Source organism: Panthera uncia, chromosome B1 (genome assembly GCF_023721935.1).
Source record: "Panthera uncia isolate 11264 chromosome B1, Puncia_PCG_1.0, whole genome shotgun sequence".
NCBI classification, from domain to species: Eukaryota; Metazoa; Chordata; class Mammalia; order Carnivora; family Felidae; genus Panthera; species Panthera uncia.
Genome location: NC_064811.1, coordinates 121,923,363 through 121,943,615, shown reverse-complemented (window position 1 = coordinate 121,943,615; position 20,253 = coordinate 121,923,363). Strand labels below are relative to the sequence as shown.

At 38.7% G+C, this 20,253-nt stretch overlaps 1 protein-coding gene across 5 annotated transcripts in view; it reads left to right on the top strand.

Annotated features, from left to right (window-relative positions):
* Nucleotides 1–20,253, top strand: part of TTC29 (tetratricopeptide repeat domain 29) — a 244,259-nt gene that overhangs the window by 46,401 nt on the left and 177,605 nt on the right. For all 5 annotated transcript variants that reach the window (XM_049632254.1, XM_049632250.1, XM_049632253.1 and 2 more), the window contains 2 exons: nt 1,612–1,835; nt 7,271–7,456. In XM_049632254.1, coding sequence (XP_049488211.1) covers nt 1,612–1,835; nt 7,271–7,456 — 410 coding nt within the window. The remainder of the gene's footprint in view (nt 1–1,611; nt 1,836–7,270; nt 7,457–20,253) is intronic.

The following is a 20,253-nucleotide window of genomic DNA, read 5'->3' as shown; positions in this document are numbered from 1 at the left end:
GGCTCTGAGCTGTCAGCACAGAGCCTGACACGGGGCTTGAACTCACAAACCTCGAGATCATGACCTGAGCCAAAGTCAGACGGTCCACCAGCTGAGCCACACAGGCACCCCTACATAATTTAATTTTGTTCTTAGAAGAATCCTGTGATATAGGTACGGCATAGATTGATACACACATTTTACAAACAAGATGAAATGAGGTACACGGAGCGGTAGAACTGGGCCCAACCTTGAGTAATCTGACTAATTCGAGGCTGTCTCCACTCCACCCTGAAATTTTTATTACTAGTAATATCACATTGTGTCAGTTGTTCTAAATATTTAACTGGCTCCTAATTTTTAAAAAATGTAATGTAATATAATTAGTAGCTATATGATTTGGCCTCTGATTGCTCATTAAGTGGAATAAAAGCTGCCACACAGCTGTTGTCCCATAACTCTGTTTATTTCCTGTATCGCACTTTTCATCATCTGAAATGATTTATTATTTCCTATATACTTGTTGGTTGTGTTCTCCCACTAGAGTACAAACTTCACAAGGAGATTGAACCCATTTGGTCTAGAACAGTGCCTTCTACCTAGAAAATTTAATAGCTATTTGTTAAATAAATTGAGTATTCATTTTGTCACTTTATCTCCTTGTATATGATTTATCACTAAATTAGAAGTGAATTATTAATCTAAAAAATCATTAATTTAATCCTAACTGAAAATATTTTTAAATGTATTTATTAATAGATTTTAATAAACATTTTCTAACCAAACATCCAAGCATGAGTGAATGAACGAATGAAGGAACTTCCATGACATATAATGAAGCCACATAATATAGAGTGCCTTTTTGACATTAAATGGCATATTTAATTTTTGCTTGGCATGTTGAATTTTTTGTTTTGTTTTACTGGGAGGCTAGTACATCAAGTACTTTTGGATCTTGCAATTGCTACAGTCTGCATGTGTTCCCCCAAATTCATATGTTGAAATCCTAACTCCCAAAGGTGATGGTGTTAGTAATTGAGGTCTTTGGGAGGTGCTTAGGTCATGAAGGCTCTGCCCTCATGAATGGGATTAGTGCCTTATTAAAAAAAGAAAAAAAAAAAGAAAGAAAGAAAAAGTCTCCAGAGAGATCCCTAACCCTTCCACTATGTAAGGACACAGTGAGAAGGCACCAACCATGAACAAGGAAGAGGGCCCTCACCAGGAGGCGACCATGCTGGTGACTTGATCTTGAAATTCCAGCCTCTAGAACTGTGAGCAATATATTTCTGTTGTTTATAAGCTACTCAGTCACTATTATTTTGTTCTAGCAGCCAGAATGGACTGACATCAGTCAACTAGTTTATTTGTCCCTATCAAACAGAGCTCAGCTCTGGAACTGCTATATTTATAATGTAATTTTATTAAAATTACTACATTTGGGTAGCTCCTGGCATCTTTCATTAAACTGAAGTTGTTCAATTATAAGCGTGTGAGGCAAAGATAGTTTTCAGCTTTCACTGAGGGGAAAAAAAAAGGCAGCACAATTCAACCTTTAATCTTTAGAGACGAAAAACACTGCATGGATTTAAAGGATTAAAATCATGTTCTGAGTGTTGGGTTTCTTCTTCCCAGTTATCGGAACTCGTGCAAGAAGAACATTTGTGTGGACATGCTGCGAGACGGTTATCACAAGTCCTTTACTGAGCTCTTCGCCCTGATGGAGAAGTGGGATGCTCTGCAGGAGGCTGCAAGAGTTAGGTCCCTTTTCTGGTTGCAGAGACCCCTGGAGGAGCAGCCTGATAAGCTGGGTCACTTCTACCACCACCTGACCAGGGCTGAGGCGGCTGAACGGAAAGGTGAGTGGAGGGACTGTGGGCAGCAGTGCTGCAGGAGCTGGAGCAGTGAGCCCGAGGGAGGATTGCAGAGTGTTTCACGTCTGAATTGAGACCATTAAGACACCGTAGCACAGTGCATTCTAGACATCTAAGCATCTTTATGGAATACATGATAGGGGAACGCTGAATCACAAGCTTCCCAGACACAGGGGCATCCTGCTGATGTCATTTCAAGCAGGAAAGACAATGCATGCATCGCACCTAATAACACCGCCACAATGTTCCAATGTATTAAAATCTTTTGTATCATGAATTACAAATATTTCCATGGTTTTTAAAATATATAATCTGAATAGAGACTTTTCCTAAGAGTTTCATTCTTTCAAAGAGTATTATAACTTGAAAATTTATATTGATTTTCTATTATTTATATAATAGAATTTGAAGATCTTACCAACAAGTCCTACAGATTTCAATCGGAGAATTTTTATTAGTGAATAGTAGGAAGATATGAAAAGCCTGCAATTCACAATTATAAATAAAATTGTTAATTTTATATTTTCCATCACATCATTTGTAGTAAATTCCTTTTCTTGTATCTGAAAATTTTCCCAAAAGTCAATGTTTCATCTAGTGAATAAAATATTTTGATCTCCACTGTAATTATACTCATATTGTTGTCATGAGCCTTTCCTAGTTACATATTAGGAGTTGGTCATTTTATATAATCAAAGAAAGGAAATCCTAGATCCTAGAAGTCAGCATATAAATTTGGTGATCTAAATTATTTTTTTCTTCAACTTTTTTTGTGAAAATAGCATAGGACTGAAAGAGAGAAGCTCAGGCCCCAACAATGCCTATATTTTACTTCAGGCCTTTCTATGAGAAATACAGTATTAGAGGGACACCTGGGTGGCTCAGTCAGTTAAGCATCTGTCTTCAGCTCAGGTCATAATCTCAAAGTTCATGAATTTGAGTCCTGCATTGGGCTCTGTGCTAACAGCTCAGAGCCTGGAGCCTGCTTTGGATTCTGTGTTTCCCTGTTTCTATGCCCCTCCCCAGCTCCTGCTCTGTCTCTGTCTCATCTCTGTCTCTCTCTCTCTCTCTCTCTCTCTCAAAAATAAACATTGAAAAAATTCTTTAAAGTTGAGTATTACACAACTTTCCACAACTGTACCAATGACAGTGGGGAAAATTAATGGGGGCATGGTAACAGTATTAGAGGGATAGCAGAAGTCTTTCAACCTCTACAGTGGAGTTAATACATGTTTCCTATCAGGTTGTGACCTGACTTACAAATATGAGATACACGAAAATTTTAACAAGTAAATGTGTGTGTGTGTGCGTGTGAATGTGCATGTGTGTTTGTATGTGTGTGTGAGTACAGGAGGCAGATATTTGTATTCTGAAAAATACTTAGCTGCAGGATTAACTTTTTAATTTTTTTTTTAAGTTTGTTTGAGAGTGAGTGCAAGCAGGGGAGGAGCAGAGAGAGAGAGAGAATCTTAAGCAGGCTCTGCATTGTCAGTGCAAAGCCCTTTGCAGGGCTGGAACCCACAAACCATGAGATCATGACCTGAGCTAAAATCAAGAGCCAGATATTTAACTGACTGAGCCACTCAGATGCCCCACAGGATTCACTTTAAAAATAGAATCCTCTGGTGAATTTTAAAATATGACATCTAATTTCTCAAGAAATTAACTATTATAAATAAAAAATGCTTTGTAAAAAACTTACATTCTCGTTTCAGCTCCAAATTCTGAAGTGATATTTGCACTGAAAATAGAATTGAGCAAGATAAAAATTTCCCATTAGTCGTTTTTTCAAGTTGAATTCATCACATTCGCTAAGTGTTTTAAATAGAGGCTTTCATCTGAGTAGCATAAATATGAGCCCCATACATCACTTGTTATAAAAAAGTGTCATAATTATGAGAAACTTGTCATAAAGCATTTTGTAATTATAAAGAAACTAAAATGCTAAGTAGTCTATTTTAATGTAGAAAACATTAATTTACAATTTTTTATTAAATAAAAGTAAACATTTAAAGAAAACTGTTTCTTGGGGTGCCTGGGTGGCTCAGTTGGTTGAGCGTCTGGCTCTTGATGTTGGCTCAGGTCAGGATCTCACCTTTCGTGGGTTCAAGCCCCAGAGCCAACTCTGCACTGACAGTATGGAGCATGCTTGGGATTCTCTCTCTTTCCCTCTATCTCTCCCCACCCCCTCAAAGTAAATAAATAAACCTAAAAAAAAAAAAAAAACTTTCTCCAATCCCAAAAATTAACAAAGTCCAAACTTTATAGTAATCAATACCTTATACACATGATATTAGTAAAGAAAAGAAATATTTTCTTTACTGGTTGGTTTTATCATATATTCATAGCAACTAAGCTGTATTTGTTAAAGAAATAAAATTACCTCTTGCTCAGGTTATCTTGTTCAAAAATGCAGTGGCTTTTGCCTGGTTGAAATATAGAAAATTAAGATTATAGCAAAGAATATTGTTGGAAATACCTCAGTTGAAGGACTTGTGAATATTTGTATACTTTAAAAAAATTGTGTTAATTACTTTCATATTTACTACATAAGCTTTATCGAGGGAAAATTGTGATACAAGTTAAGAACATCCCAGAAAATGGGAAAGGGGATATACTCATTCACTCTTATTAATTTGAATTAATCTTAAATCTTAAAGCATGCACACATGCAAACACACACACACTTAATCTAGAATGTAAAAATTTGTTAATGGTGTCTCAGGATTCCATCTTATATGGTCATAAGACATATATGGAATCTGAAACAATTATCCTGAAGTAGCATTATCTCTGAGCAGTCTCATTGCTTCTCATTGGAAAGACTATCACTCTAGGGCCACAATGAAGTTCATTTAATCAAAGCTATAGCACTAACAATAGTCATCTTGGGCCAGTTCTGTCTCTTGAGACTTACAGAACAGGAACCTAGAGTTATTTAAATTATTCTGCAAAACACCACTTGCTGGTTTATAGCAAAAAGTGTTTAAAGTAAGCTAGTCATTTCTTTTTGGATTATTTTCCATTTGTTAAAGTGTTTTTATTTTTTGTCCCTAATAACATTTCTTATATTACCCATTATTGTAAATCATCTCTGTACCATCTATAATGTTATGATTAGGGCCTTGTGCCCCATGGGGCTGGAGAAGAGATGGCAATAATGGTAATGGGCAACTGAATCAATAGATAATTCAAACATTACTTACACTTGACTTTAAATTATTGTTAAGGGTTAAGCAGCAATTTTTTTCTAATAACTTTTATTTAAGATACCCAAATATGTTCTATACAAGCAGAGTCCGACAGGATGTTTACAGGTTTTATGTAAAGCAAAACAAAAATAATTATCTGATGAAATAAGTTTGAGAAACACCAGATGAATTAACGTTGACATTAAGGAGGCTGATTTATTGCAGGACTTACCAGAGCCTTTAATATGCTGATGTATACCGTGTGGTTCACTAAAAGAGGGAAATTAGCAACTGTATTTTCCACATTTATTTCATCATGGAATCTCCTTCTTAGATAGCACAGTGAATACTTGTCTAAATAATAAACCAACAGTAAAAATGTTTTTCATCTTATAAATGTCTACTGACAATTCAAATAAGCAGTCTACAAGCAAGGAGATAAGGCTGCTTAGAATGTAAAGGGTACAGCCCATATATTTGGATTGTCCAAAGATTCAAAACTTGAATATATCCCTTTATACTTAATACTATGAAAAATATTGCATTTTTTAATAGAAAAATAGTTTAACTGACAGTGGTCTTTATTTTTTTTTTAATTTTTTAAATGTTTATTTTTGAGAGAGAGACACACACACACACAGAGTATGAGTGGGCGAGGGGCAGAGAGAGAGAGGGAGACACAGAATCAGAAGCAGGATCCAGGCTCTGAGCTGTCAACACAGAGCCTGATGCACACTGGAACTTACCAACCTCAAGATCAGACCTGAGCTAAAGCTGGCCACTTAAAATGACTGAGCCACCCAGAGGCCCCTGACAAGTGTCTTTAAATATGGAATCTTGATAGCTTATATAACTCATTCTGAAAAGAAAAAAGAAAAAAAAAGTATGAAATTTTGGAAATGTTTTTCTATTGAGGTGTGATTACTGAAAAACAAATTATTTTGGGATCATTTTTTTTTCATGAAAGCTCTTTATAGAACTTTTTAAAAATGGAAGATATGGAACGCTTTATAGACTTTATAAAATAACTCTCTAATTACTAAAGATGACAAAGAATATAAAATATTATAGGTGTCCCCTGGGTGGCTCGGTCGGTTGGTTAAGCGGCTGACTTCGGCCCAGGTCATGATCTCGCGGTGGGTGAGTTCCAGACCCTGGTCGGGGTCTGTGCTGACAGCTCAGAGCCTGGAGCCTGATTTGGATTCTGTGTACCCCCCGCCCCTCCCCCACTTGTGCTCTGTCTTGCTCTGTCTCTCAAAAATAAATAAATGTTAAATAAATAAGTAAATAAAATATTATAAAACAGACTTTAGTGCTTTGTTCACATTAGGTAGAAGGTTCACAATGCAAAGACAAAACATAAGAGAAGTCAGTTCTGCGATGAGAGTATTTGTTTTTGTTTTTGTTTTTTAATTAATTTATTTATTTTGAGAGAGAGAGAGCAATAGAGCACGCAAGGGAGGGCAGAGAGAGGGAGAGAAAATCCCAAGCAGGCTCTGTGCTGTTTTCAACCAAAAGGGTATTTCAATTTCTAATATATTCTTTTAGTTTTTTTTATTATTTTTTAATGTTTTAATTTTTTAATGTTTATTTTGGAGAGAGAGAGACAGAGTTTGGGGGGGGGTGTCGCAGAGAGAGAGGGAGACACAGAAACCAAAGCAGGCTCCAGGCTCTGAGCTGTCAGCACAGAGCAGACAGCAGCCTCAACCCCACAGACCGGGAGATCATGATCTGAGCCGAAATCCCACACCTGACCGGTGGAGCCACCCAGGCACCCCTATTTTTTTATTTTGAAGAGAGAGAGGGCGTGAGTGAGTGAGGAGCAGAGAGAGAGGGAGAGAAAGAGAATCCCATGCAGGCTCCACACTTTCAGTGCTGAGCTCACCCAGGCAGGGCCTGAGTTAAGGATGTGGGGCTGGAACTCACCAACAGTGAGATCATGACCCGGCCGCTGAGGTTGGATGCTTAACTTCCTGGGCTACGCAGGTGCCCCTTTCTAACATCTTCTAAGTTTTCAAAAAGGTTTTTGTTGTATTTTTGGAGTACACATCTTCGATGTAACTATTTTAGTGGTTAAAATACATGAACTTAAGTTTGCATTTCCATTTTTAAAATAGCTAATCATGCTTTTAAGGAAAAATAAAAAATAAATGTCACTAAGTTGGTTTAACATTTGAAGGGGCAAGCCGTGAGACATTTTTCTAATGCAGTTTATGTTTTTGTTTGAAGAATACTTTGAAGATGTCTATAACAACTTGTATGCACTGGCCTGTTACTTCAGTAATTCTGAAGACAAATGGGTAAGGAACCACTTCTATGAACGATGTTTTAAGATAGCTCAACGGATCAAAATTGACGGTGGGAAGAAAGAAGCCGAGGCGCATGCGCACATGGGACTTCTCTTCGAGGAAGAGGGTGAGTGGTCATTTGTCAGGCTGTCCTGGGTGCTTTGGAGGATTCAGAGTCCAGGCAACCAGATAGCACGTGGGGATTGAGAAAAAGACCTGAGGCGTTAGTAGAAGCATGTAAGTTATTGAGATTAAAAAGCAAAAGTGTGTGACTTATGGATTCACCTTAAGTATTCCTTGCAGTCATACTCCACCCAAGCGCTCAGGCTAGGGTTCCCAGCAGCAGCAGCACGGAGAAAAAGCATCCTCCCGTATCCATCCACACATATCCGTCAGTGCCACTTGCTGTATGGTTTTGAATTTCTTACCATTCTTAAGTCCTCTATTCATTTTAACTTGATTTCTCCTGTATGAAAATGGGAATAAAGGAAGGCGTGCTTCGTGATTTTCCTAATGCCACACGTCCCCTACAAAGGGGACCAAAAAAATACCTCTATAATTTAGATATTGCCTCATTGTGATTTTATAACAACTTCTGAAGGAAAAGTCCTTTAAAAGTAACTTCATACTTAATGATGTTATCTTAAGACAAGACTGAAACAACAACAACAAAAATCATCTAAACATATTTTGTATGATGGCTTACTAAAGGATGCAAATAGAAATTTAAGAATTAAAATTATGGAAGGAATGGTGGGTAGATAATATGCAAAGAAAATATATGAAAAGATATGAATAATCCTATTTCTTTTCCCGAAAAACTGTCTCATTTTCCACAAAGGTTTTGCCTTTGGCCAAACAGTTAAATTAGAAAATATTTATTATTTTGTAGCTAGGACTGTATAGGACTTGGAGAAAGATTAAAAAAAAAAAAGTTTTTGTGCTTCAGGAAATTACACGTAATCTATAACATGGTAGGTGCTAGGACGTGGCATATGGTCGGGAGCCATCTTGAGGGATAAATACCAGGTTTATCAGAAAAACTCAGAGAAATGAGAGATCATACAGACTAGATTCAAGGAAGGCATAATGGGATCAGTAGGGACTGGTGGGGGATTTGGAAGATGGGGTGGAATTTAGGCAGGTAAGAAAACAGGAATATATTCTATAAGAGGGAGTTACTAAAGCATAGTTAGAAAAACTTGTAGGAGGAGCAACCTGTTTAAAATGGAAAGTGTGGGGGCGCCTGGGTGTCTCAGTGGCTTGAGCGTCTGACTCTTGATTTTAGCTCAGGTCATAATCTCACATTTTGTGGGTTTGAGCCCCACATCGGGCTCCCAATGCTTGCTTGAGATTCTCCCTCTCTCTCCTGCTCTCTCTGTCCCTCCCCAGAGCTCTCTCTCTCTGTCTCTCTCTCTCTCTCAAAATAAATAAATAAACTTTAAAGCAAATAAATAAAGTGGAAAGTGTGTTTCTGAGCAGTGGTGGCAGCTAAGAGTGGAAAGGCAAAATAGGGACACAGCAGGATTCAGAGCTTGGGTTTAAGCTTCTGTATATTCAGAGTAAGGAAAGGTTGGTTATTACTGTAATTTGAGAAGTTGTTGAAGCTTGCAACCTGTTGTTAAAAGTAGTGTTCTTCCAGTTTGTAAAAATGGGATAAATTCTTGCTTAAGTAAAATTCTTTCTTAAGCTTTTAAAAATTACTCTCATTTCATAGGTGTGGTGGATACTTTTTTAAACTGTAAAAAATTATTATCTTCACTTCGAGGATGAGAAAACTGGCCCAAAGAGATTAAGCTGGTTGGTAGTGAAGCTAGTTTTGACTAGTCAGCTAGCTTCAGAGCCTGTAGTCACTGCTCTGTGCAAACAAAGGATTGGTTGCTTTACCTCCATGATGTGCTAGTTATGAAAATTATATATTAGAAGATAAGTTACCACTTTTTTATTCTTTACTATAGGAAACCCGGAACCCCACCCCCCACCCCACAACTGAATACAATAAAAATCGTTTTTTGTTTTGTTTTGTTTCTGTAATTGGGGCCCTAATTTTCTGTCATCTGTGGTAACAAATCAGATCAATTAAAGTGTCCACTTCTAGTCGCCAAAAAAGTCACAAAAGAAATAAGAAATAATATATGATAATAAGGCTGAAGAAGTCAGGGCTACATTGGTGAAAATATTAAGAGTGGCCCAGTGAGATTCAAATAGCTATCATAGGTATATTCTGAATTTCTGTATCAATTTTAATTCTGATTTTTAAAATTCAGTTTGATTTAAAAAAAATTATTGCAGAAAAAATGCATAACAAAATTTACCATCTCAACATCTAAGTGTGCAGCTCAGTGTTTAGTATATTCACACTGTTGTGTGATCTGTCTTCAGAACTTTGCAAAACTGAAACTCAATACCCATTAAACATCAACTTCCAGTTTCCCTCCTGATTTTTTTTAAAATATCTGAATGCATTTCTGTTGGAGGATTTATGCATTGGTTCCCTTAGTTATTCATAAAGCTACCCATTTACTCAGCAACTGTGCCACCGTGGTTGCCCACATAATTTTAGTGACTGCAAATGAGGATGAGTTTGGGAAATATGAGGGCTGAGCTGCTGTGAGATTACATTTGCAGGTCCTTGGCTTGCTCATATTTAGGTGTCACACCCTATAGCATGATAAAATGCACCCATATTCCACAGCAAATAGAATATTTTGCCCATGAAATTATTTTTAAATTAGGTTGTGTTTTTTGTTTGCAATCACTTTTGTCAGGTCTAAAATATTTTTCTATGCCCTTGATCAGTTCATAGGCCCTGAGAACCATGCCTTTATTGACTGATGGATAAAATAACTGCGTTGATGTTGCTGAAAATTCTAGAGACGGACTTTGAGTATTGCTTAGCAATGGTGAAAAGTATCTGTGCAGCTTTTGTAATCCGGGTAAACTAGGGCTACTTAGAATGTGTGGCTAGAGTGCAGTGAGGACTCACCTGGCTGTAGGGCTCCCCCTGAGGTGATGGAGGTATAGCATCCACAAATCTGAGCTGATTGGTCCAGACAAGCGAATGGAGGCCCCACAGCAACAGCTAGGCAGCAGCTGTGCTCAGGGGCAGGTGGCAGCATCCTGATTCCAGGGGTGCCCATTCAGGTTAAAGCAGGATACCAGCCGGCAGATGGGAAAGGGCAGGTTGTCAGGGCCCAACGAAGCAGGCTGTAGTCCAGGGCATGGCTCCAGAACCCTCAGGGAACTATAGAGCAAATGAACATGAGCAGAAGCCATAGTCACAGGGACTGGGCACCTGGGTGCAGTCAGGGCCAGTGTGCAGCCCACTGGCACATATGTGACCAGAGCTTCACCCAGCGCCCCCTGGCCAGAGTAGAGCACAGGTCCTCGTTCCCACTGCTGTTAAAGATCAGGCCCTAGTAGACAATGTGGCCTGATTTCCATAGGCTAAAGGGTTGGCAGTGTGACTCTTCATGTCAGGTATCTTCAGACTATAGCTGGGGAGTGAAGCATAAATAGTCATGGACTGACAAATACTTGTAGCAAATCAGTGGCTATATCTTCTTTCAGAACTGTGACATATTTGTAAGGAAAAATGGACCGGCCGCATTCACACCACATCTGTGGAGGATTAGAGAAAACTCTCAGACACTATGTCAGTAGGAGATTTGTCCATACCTTCTAGAGCAGCACACAGAGGTCTAGCAAGGCCAGCTGTCAGATACTGGGAGAGAGGGTTTTTTAAGAGACATGATTAAGGAAACACTGGCTCCTCCCCTGGGATGATCTGGGTCTAGGACAACAATGGCATGATGACATGGCAGAGCTGTAACCTCAGTCCTCTTCTGCCAGATCAGCATTACTGGTTGGGTCCAGCACCAACCCCTTTACTTGGCATGATTAGGATACTGGGGTCCAAGCCTTGCAGTTGTGGTTTTATTGGGTTTGGGGGTAGGGATAGCAAACTTGGGCAGAAATGACCACATCAACATTCACAGCTGAGCAAGAAGCAACATTTTTTCCCCTTTTCCCACTTCCAGTGATTCAGGATCTGGGTCCAAGCCTTGCTTTTGGCCAGATTAATGGACTTAGTACTGAGGCTAACTGGTTTCTATGGAGGCTTGCAGGAGGCCAAACTCATTTCTGAAAGGCTAGCCTGAAGAGCCAGTCTTGGGCAAGTTAACCATTAATTTCTGTCCACCTATTTGTCTGTTCTTCCTCTTCCAGTTCAGTCCATGGCTTATAAAGAGCATCTCTTACTGGCAGCAACCCATTCCATTTCAACCCAGAAGGGCTTTGAGTCCAAACTGTGCTGTGGAAGACCAAAAGGATAATTAGATATAGATGTTGGGTGACAACCCCAGAGTGCTGATCATGGCCACTAAAAACAGGCAGGGGAAGACCAGTGTAGGAAGAGCTTAGACAATGTACATCTTCCAGTTCAGGAAGCCATCATCTGTGATGTTAGCACAAGGATTGAGTAATGGCTAACCAGATTCTACAGCACTGATCCTAAGCTCTCCCAATGACAGAGGAACTTCTGAAGAAAGGAGTTGTCCCGATCGGCTTGCCCAGTTCGGGTCCTAGAATAACTTTCGACAGTCAGCTCCATGTGCAGATTGCAGTTTGCCAGGGGCCGGAAGGCACCAGGAGCAGAGTCGTGTTGTGAAGACACATTGGAGTGGCTTCCACTCTCCCCTGATATATCCAGTAATGGAAGGTAGATCCAGCAACAGATCAGTAGAGAAGCCCGCCATTGTAAGGGACTGTCCCCCTTATCGTCTTGATCTCATGAAAAGGAGTTGGAATTCAGAAGCCTACTTATCCTTGTCTTACTGATGTTCCCTAATTTTCTCTCCTTTTTAGTAGAAGACATCCCTTTTCATTTTTTTTTTTTTTTGCATGAATTTTAGGAGAGGCAAGAGTTCAGCTTTCCTCTTAGTGAAGCATCCGACCCATCCAAGGCAACTCCCTCCAATATCACAAAAAAAGGAAACAAGGAATCCTATAACTGAGAGTCTGAACCCTATAGGCCTCCCAATACTTAGGATTTTTTAAAATTTGTTTCTGCTAATAGTCACGCATTGGCCTCCTTGAAGGCTGCCCACAACACCACTAGCAGACTCTTCCCACTCCAATCTTGGTCTTCAATTTATTTCCAGTCATCTGACTTGCTTCCAGAAGGCCGTGGTAAAGGCCTGGACAGATGCCCAGTTTGCTGGGACAACTGCCATGCTAACAAGATAATTGGTCAGCAGCACTCACAGCAGGCCTGCTAGAACAGCCTTGCTCTGAGAGAACTCACGGACACAGGAACAGTAGCAGGTGTGCTGGTGCCCATTGCCCTTTCATTGGATGCTATATGTTTAGAGAAGTGTGGTCACACCCCTGGTGTGACTGGGGACAGACACAATAGCAACATGATGTGGCAGAGCCTTAATATAGGTCTTACCCAGCATCTCAGCATTCGTGATTTGACCTAGCATAGCCCCTCCCATGCATGATCAGCAGAGGGGAAGAAGAGAAAGGGGAGGGGCCTGAGGTCTCTGCCTTACGACTGCAGCCATAGGATATGGCATAAAAATAGCAAGATTTGCCATACAGGCATTTATAGTTGGGAAGCACCAATCTCTCCCCTGTCAGGAGAGAGGTACTGCCTTTCCAGTAGATCAGAACTGATTACCTTAAAAGCACTGAACCTGAATGGTTTCCTTGGAATTTGCTAAAGTCCATTTTCTTTTCTAGAAAACTAGCCTCCAAAAGTCAGTCCTGGACAAATAAACCCTTATCCCCTTAAATCTTTAAGTTCTGTCTAAAGAGTGTTATTAACATAAAGAGACTCGGGTCAGGTTATTAGATGTAGAAGTCCTGTCCTTTGAGAAGAACTAGGACAAAGACAGGGCCATGAGCAAGATGATAAGCTTCAAAAGAAGCTCCAACCCCAAAGACTAGATGTTTTTAAGAACTGTCCAAATTAGAAGAGAACCAGTGAGTTAAAGTAAGAGTAGAACAAATCTCAGTCCTAGGAGAATGCCTGTTAGACAGTGAAATTAAATGAAGTGTTGTTCCTACCAACTGCCCCCTGACTATAGGTAGAAGTAGGGGGATTCTACCAGCACTGAGAGGCCAGGGAGCAGAGAGGCAAGGGCAGACTGTCCACTCTGCTTACTTTTAAGAACCAAGATTAAGTAGACTGCTCCTAAATAAGGTATGTAGGAAATTCAAGGAAAACAAAGCATTTATCTGAAGACTCTGGTAAAGAACAAACCAGTAAAAGTGATCATTTTAGGGAAATTCTTGGTATCTTCAGAAAGATACATGTGGAGGACAGAAAAGCTTAAGGATAGAGCCAAATGAGTTGAGAATGAGCCCCAGATTATGAAATAATCAATGCTTTCATTAAGATGTGTCAGTAGAATTAATGTACAGTGTGGAAAAGGTAAAGAGTAGAATTGACCCAATAGGAAGTTGAATCAGTGATATTGAGAGCAAACTTGAAACACTCTTGCAAAAGAAAGACTAAGATGAAAACAATGAGAAATAAATATGGAAGTTCCTGAGAAAGAATATAAGGTAATTGCAATATAAGACATAACCAAAGACATTTTAAGAAAACTCTAGACCCTAAAAGACCCCCCTCAGAATGTGCAGACTGAATTTGTCATTTGTGCTCCAGTCAAAAATTATTAAGAAAGATCCATAACTAGACAAATTCTGGGTAATTTTTCGAAGGACTTAAATGAAGACAGACTTGCTTTCAAAGAGAAAACACATGGAAGTGAGGGCGATCTGGCTGCAACATCTGTCACCCCATTGATCGCCAGGGTTGATTTGGCTGATGTGGCTGGCTAAGCGGGTGTTCCCTTCCTCCCTCACCACTCCACGTGAGTCCCTCCTGAAGCTGCGCACTTGATAAAAGAGGACGACCGTCCCGGATAGAGGAGGATCATTCTTGGGTCAAGGGTGTACAAGTAGCTGCACTCCCCTGTTAGAACCTCCAAACAAGCTCAAAGAGAAAACGCAGATTGCCTGCATTGTAACAAAAATTAGGACTCAGTTTTCTCCCTTGCAACAGTAATTGCCGCAAAATAAAAAGAAGTAAAGTCCACAGGGCTTGAGGGGAGGGGAAAGAGCAGAATGCTGCCAAGTTGAAAACTACTGAGAGTATGCTACAGAGTTCAGTTCTGGCTCCCATGTGAAGCAACAGGAAGACATTCAAAAAGTACACTGTAAAGGTATTTTCCATGTGTATTGTATTCTCCAATTCAACAAGAGATAAACCAAAAATAAATAAATAAAAATTCAGGGGTGCCTGAATGGCTCAGTCAGTTGAACATCTGACTCTTGATTTCATCTCAGGTCTTGATCCCAGGGTTGTGGGATCAAGCCCTTGGTCAGGTTCTGCGTGGAGCATAGTGCCTGCTTGGTGATTCTCCCTCTGTCTCTGTCTCTTTCTTTTTCTCTGCCCCTCTCCTGCTCACACTCACTCTCTCTCTCCCCCTAAGATAGAAATAAACAAATAAAATTAAAAATAATAAAAAATAAAAATTCAAGAAGAAGGAAGTTCTAATGTAAAAGAACTGACAGTAAACACTGAAACTGATTAAACATGGTTAAGCCTACAAAAAAACATACGTGTCAAAAATTTTGGAAATAGAGGATACACAGTATAAAAATTAAGTATGGATTTAATTTTTCCCTTTATGATTTTCTATATTTACCATTCTGCAGTAATGCTAATTACTTCTGTATTTTACTGTAAAATTAAATTTTATGAGAAACATTTAAAAATAAACTATAAAAATCCAAGTGGAAAATATATGCAAATATTTATTCAGTCTTAGTTGGGAAAGACCTTCAAACATAAAAACAGTTGTACAAAGCACAAGTGAAAATGATAGAGTTTACTGAGGGATCATTATATTCTCTCCCTGCTCCAAGTTCAGAACTGATTCAGAAGAAACATAGGAATCAGATCATAATTGTTAAGACTTATCAGGGGAACAAAGCTTATATCTCTTCAAGCCAAACTCTATTATCCTCAGAATTCATCGTAACCACCTAATTACCAGGTGACTGGTCAGGCTGAGACTCTCCTGCAGGTTCTAAGCCTGTGCCTATGAGCTTCAGTCTGGAGCTTGGTAGTCAGACCTCCTTGAGAACCGAGTCCACAGAGGATGAGAATTCAGAATTTCACATGATGTCATACTTCTTCCCCTGATGAGAAGTGAAGGGGGAAAGAGAAAGGGAGTCCCCTCATGGAAAAATGAGGCTAGGGGAATAGAATTCTCACTATCAGAAACAAGTATTGAAAGATTTGACACATACTGTTTTTAAAAAATGTTTATTAAAAACCTTATTTAATTAAAGGATAAATCTGGGAAATATTTGGAACAAACGTGATAACAGATTAATAGCATTATTATTTCAAGAATGTGTACTAATTGTTGAGAAAACCATATACACATCAGTACAAAAATGGTAAAGGAATTAAGAAGAAAATTCAAAGAAGAAATCCAACTGGATAATAAACATGAAAAAAAAACAAGATAAATAATAAAAAAGCAAAGTTAGAGCACTAAAGATAGACTTTTCACCTGTAATATTATAACAAACATTTATTATGTTCCAACTATGTGCAAGACACTGGGCTAAGTGTTGGAAACCCATGGCTGGAAAAGATATTTATGGCCCCTTAATTCAGAGGCTTACATTTTAATGGAAGAGACAAGTCAGTTCTCTGATCATTGCAATTATGTGAGTGAATGTACTGATAGGACAGGTACAAAATGCACCAAATTCAAATGTGCAAGAGTCAATGTTGCCTATTTTTTTTTTTAAGGTAGCATTTACTACTTGTGTAAAGTTGATAAGTTGATAAGCATGATAAACATGCTTGATAAGTTAAGCATGTTTTTTACATTGTTGGTGATAGGATAAATTAGCCTGACATTTCTAGCAAAGAGTTTGGAAATATGTATCAAGAGTTTAAAATGTCCATATCCTTTAACCCCACTAATCTACTTCTAGGAAATAATCAGATATTAAGACAACGATTTACATAAAGATATATTATGTCTTTCTGTATGTACTATTTATGATAGTTAAAAATGGAAATTATAGAAATGTCTTACATTAGGGTAACACTCTAATTATGGTAATTATACATGATGAACTCATATCCCGCCATTCAAAAATGCTTTTTTCCAGTAACTGCAATTGTAAGAGCTACCATTATTTAAGTCCTATTTGTTAGTCACTGTAACAGTGCTAACTCTTGCCAATAGGCTATAAGCAGTCACTTCCAGACTAATGTATGGAGGAGCAGATCTATATTTTCCAAGCAGATCTTCCAAGCTATCTGTATTTTTGCCATGGTGACCTTGGGGGATATAGGCTGAGATGGTGAAGCCACAAGATGGAAACAAGCTGGATCCCTGAATGAGTGTTTGGAGGGGAGTTACCCTGGAGAGTCACTCAGTTCTCAGTGGACTTCATGTGAACAAGAAAATTACTTTTTCTAAACCCCTGGGATTTCAGGATCTATTTGCTACCACCATGTGCAATCTCCAGTCTCTAACACTTACATGCCCTTATCGTGAATGAAGGATTTTACGAGTTCTGTGAATGGTTTTTGGCAATTTCTTTGAAATTCACACAATACTCTAACCCTTTCTTTTAGAATGTGATATCTAATATTTTTGCACTTCCCTGAAAACTTCATTTTAATATTTTTAAAAATATATAAATCCCTCAATTTACAATATAATTTAGTCTTCCAAAAATTCCATTTCTATTTTTTCAATATAGAAAAAATAGATGCATTTTACTTTTTCTATTATGTGTTTCTCTATTTGAATATAGTAGATGTGCAACATTTATGATCTGAAAAACTAAAAATGTACAATTTTTTAAAGCTAGCTGATATGCAGTGACTCCACCATAAATCTACAGAAGTGTTTTGTTTATAATACGGGGTCTTAACCTGCTTCAGGATCTCATGATTATCATTACTGAACACTAAACCTAGGAGGAAATAATGGACCCCTTGGCTGACCCTGTCTTGGGATGTCTCAGTCAGAGGAGGAGAGACTCAAACCTGATCATGGGTTTTGGAATTAGGATCTAGTACTCAAATGAGCTCTCTGACTCAATCCTGGATTCCTAGTCTCCTTCACTCAAATCTCTTGGCAACTCCCTCCCAGCCAACTCAGTAACCCAGTGTAGAACTAATCATCAGTACAAAGGCATCAAAAGATCGGGCACAGTAGTTGTGGTTGTCAATATTGAACACAACACATAGACACTCAGAAACTCAGTCAGATAAAAATATTTGAGTTAACAGATTCTTTATATATGCCTTATCTGAAAAATCAGGAACGTCTGATCTGCCATCTTCAAGATAATCCACCCTGAAAGTATCTCTGTCACCCTGATTCCACTTGAGCCATCATAGCAAGCAATAATTCAAACAGCCTTCTTCAGAATTTATGTGGACATTCCCAAAACAGGCTTCCAGTGCTGAAGAACAGCTTTAAGTAGTCTTGTTAACTGTACATCCTCACCATGAACATACAGACCCTTGTCTTCTGACTGTGCTGCAGTATTGCTCAGCCTGTAGAAATATTTGGTGGCCATAAACCTTGTCAGTATACCTTCCCAATACCAAAAATCACTGTATCCCTGCTCACCACCTAGTATCTGTGGGTTTCTTCATCTTGTATTTTATCTCCCACATACCCACCAGCCTCAGAGCATTGATGCTATAACAGTGGCAGTTCTCAACCATTTTTCTCATGGCAACAAATATGACAGTTAATACTGACTTAGACAATCCTACAATGAGAATAGTGAGATTCAACATGCACATCCTGCCCACAGCATAAGCACTAATTTTGGGCTATGGTCAAAGGAAAATGGTCTGAAGGTTTATGCACTACCAATAGTTCTGTAGCATTTCTCTCCCACCTAGAAAGCATAGTGGAGTTTAAATGAGCCAGAGTAACACTTAAAATGGGTAATGACCAATCAACATTATATACTTAAAAAAAAAGTACACCATTCAGGAAATTTGGTTATTCATTGTTGTAAAAAATTATTGGTAACACATTTTAGAACTGATCTGGACACACAACTATACCACAACACAGCTGTTAAGAACTACTGGTTTAGGAGACTATCCATCAGGAAGCTTGATTAACAAATTTCTGAGACCCTTTTTAATCATTGCCTCATCAGTCTGACTTTCCCCCCTCTCACTTTCCCTTCTGTATGTCTCTATGTGTACTCTGTATTCACAAATCAATCATCTGCCAGACCACGAGACCCCATTCTTCATTGGATCATGCTTCCAACGGATCCCTCACTAGTTGGAGAGACTTCCAAACTCCACCATATGAGCTGAACTCCATTCCCATTGACAGAGATAAATGAGGCCAAAGTATGCAGAGAACTTTTTGGCTCCTTTACCAAACCCCTTTTCTGGTGACAGCTTTCCCAGTGATTTTCCCACAAGCCCAAGCCCTGTATGTGTGAGGGGAATGTTATTTTCCCTGTTCATCAGTCTGGGCTTTAGGCTAGTTGGAGGCACCACCATAATGGCCAGTTCTTATTCTTTCAAACAGATTCTTTCAAACAGCCTTTTAGGACTGTCATGGTATTCTGCCCTGTCTCCTCTCTGTTGTGACCTCAGGTTTGCCTTGGGCTTGGGCTCCTCCATGTACCTCACTTATAGCCGTGTCTGTGATTCTCGTTATCGCTTTATGGATGGGTTAGGCCTTTTAACATCCCATTTGCAGTCTCTTCTCATGGCGTTACCTGTGCCAAGCTGCTTTGCTTTGCTTTGTCTTGTCGGTGTTGGTGCCATCAGCTCTTAGTAACTATAGCTAAAACAAGACAGCTACTGTATACATTGTCTACGTTGTCTACATTGTTTTCTTGTTTGAGAGAAAATTTTCAGTCATATTTTTTTATGGGTTGAATTGTGGACCCCAAAAAGTATTGAATTCTTTATTTTAAAAAATGTGCTGAGGTTTATACCAACCAAATCTAGTAAAGTATAACCGTTTCTGCATGCATGGCTCATATTTTCTTAAAATAGTGCAAATGAAAAAAAAAAGAATTAATGTATTAAATACTACTGAATAAAATAAATCCATGTGTCAAAGTGAGGTGTGAGTTATTAGATAATTGACTTATAAGAGAACTTTAATTTCCATATTTATAACTTTATGTTTTAAAATAGGTTATTCCATGGGTTGGATAATATGTGCCTTTGTCTCTACTTTCTGCCACTTACCTATTTTAGAATTAGCATTCCTAATGTTGTCAGTGCCAGTTTCATAATAACGGTGGCAAAACATAATTTAAAATCCAAAGGACAGGGACACCTGGGTGGTTTAGTCAGTTAAGTGTCTGGCTCTTGATCTCAGCTCAGGTCTTGAGCTCAGGGTTGTGAGTTCAAGCCCCACATTGGGCTCCATGCTGGGCATGAAGCCCATTAAAAAAAAAATCCAAGGGCAAAAGTGTTTTTCTTTTTTTGACTATAAACATACTGCCAGTTATACTTCATAATGTTTAAATTGTCTGTACAGATGTCGATAGCATGAGGAAGTACAGATATATTTTCTTTGAATCTTTTAGTTTGACTCTCATATTATCTATCACATAGCTACTAAAGTTGTATTAGAACTGGCTGTTAGAGACTAAATTGGTCATACAGCACGGTATTTAGACCTCTTTTCAGATGCCTGGCAAATAACACCAAAAAGTGATTCATGTCTTAAATGTTAGCCTTGAAGATATCTGGCTGTTGTGTTTTTTTTTTTTTTTTTTTTTTTTTGATTTTTTTTTTTTGAGGGGGGGAGAGGGAGGGAGAGGGAGAGAGAGAGAGGGAGAGGGAGGGGGGGCGGGGAGGAGAGAGAG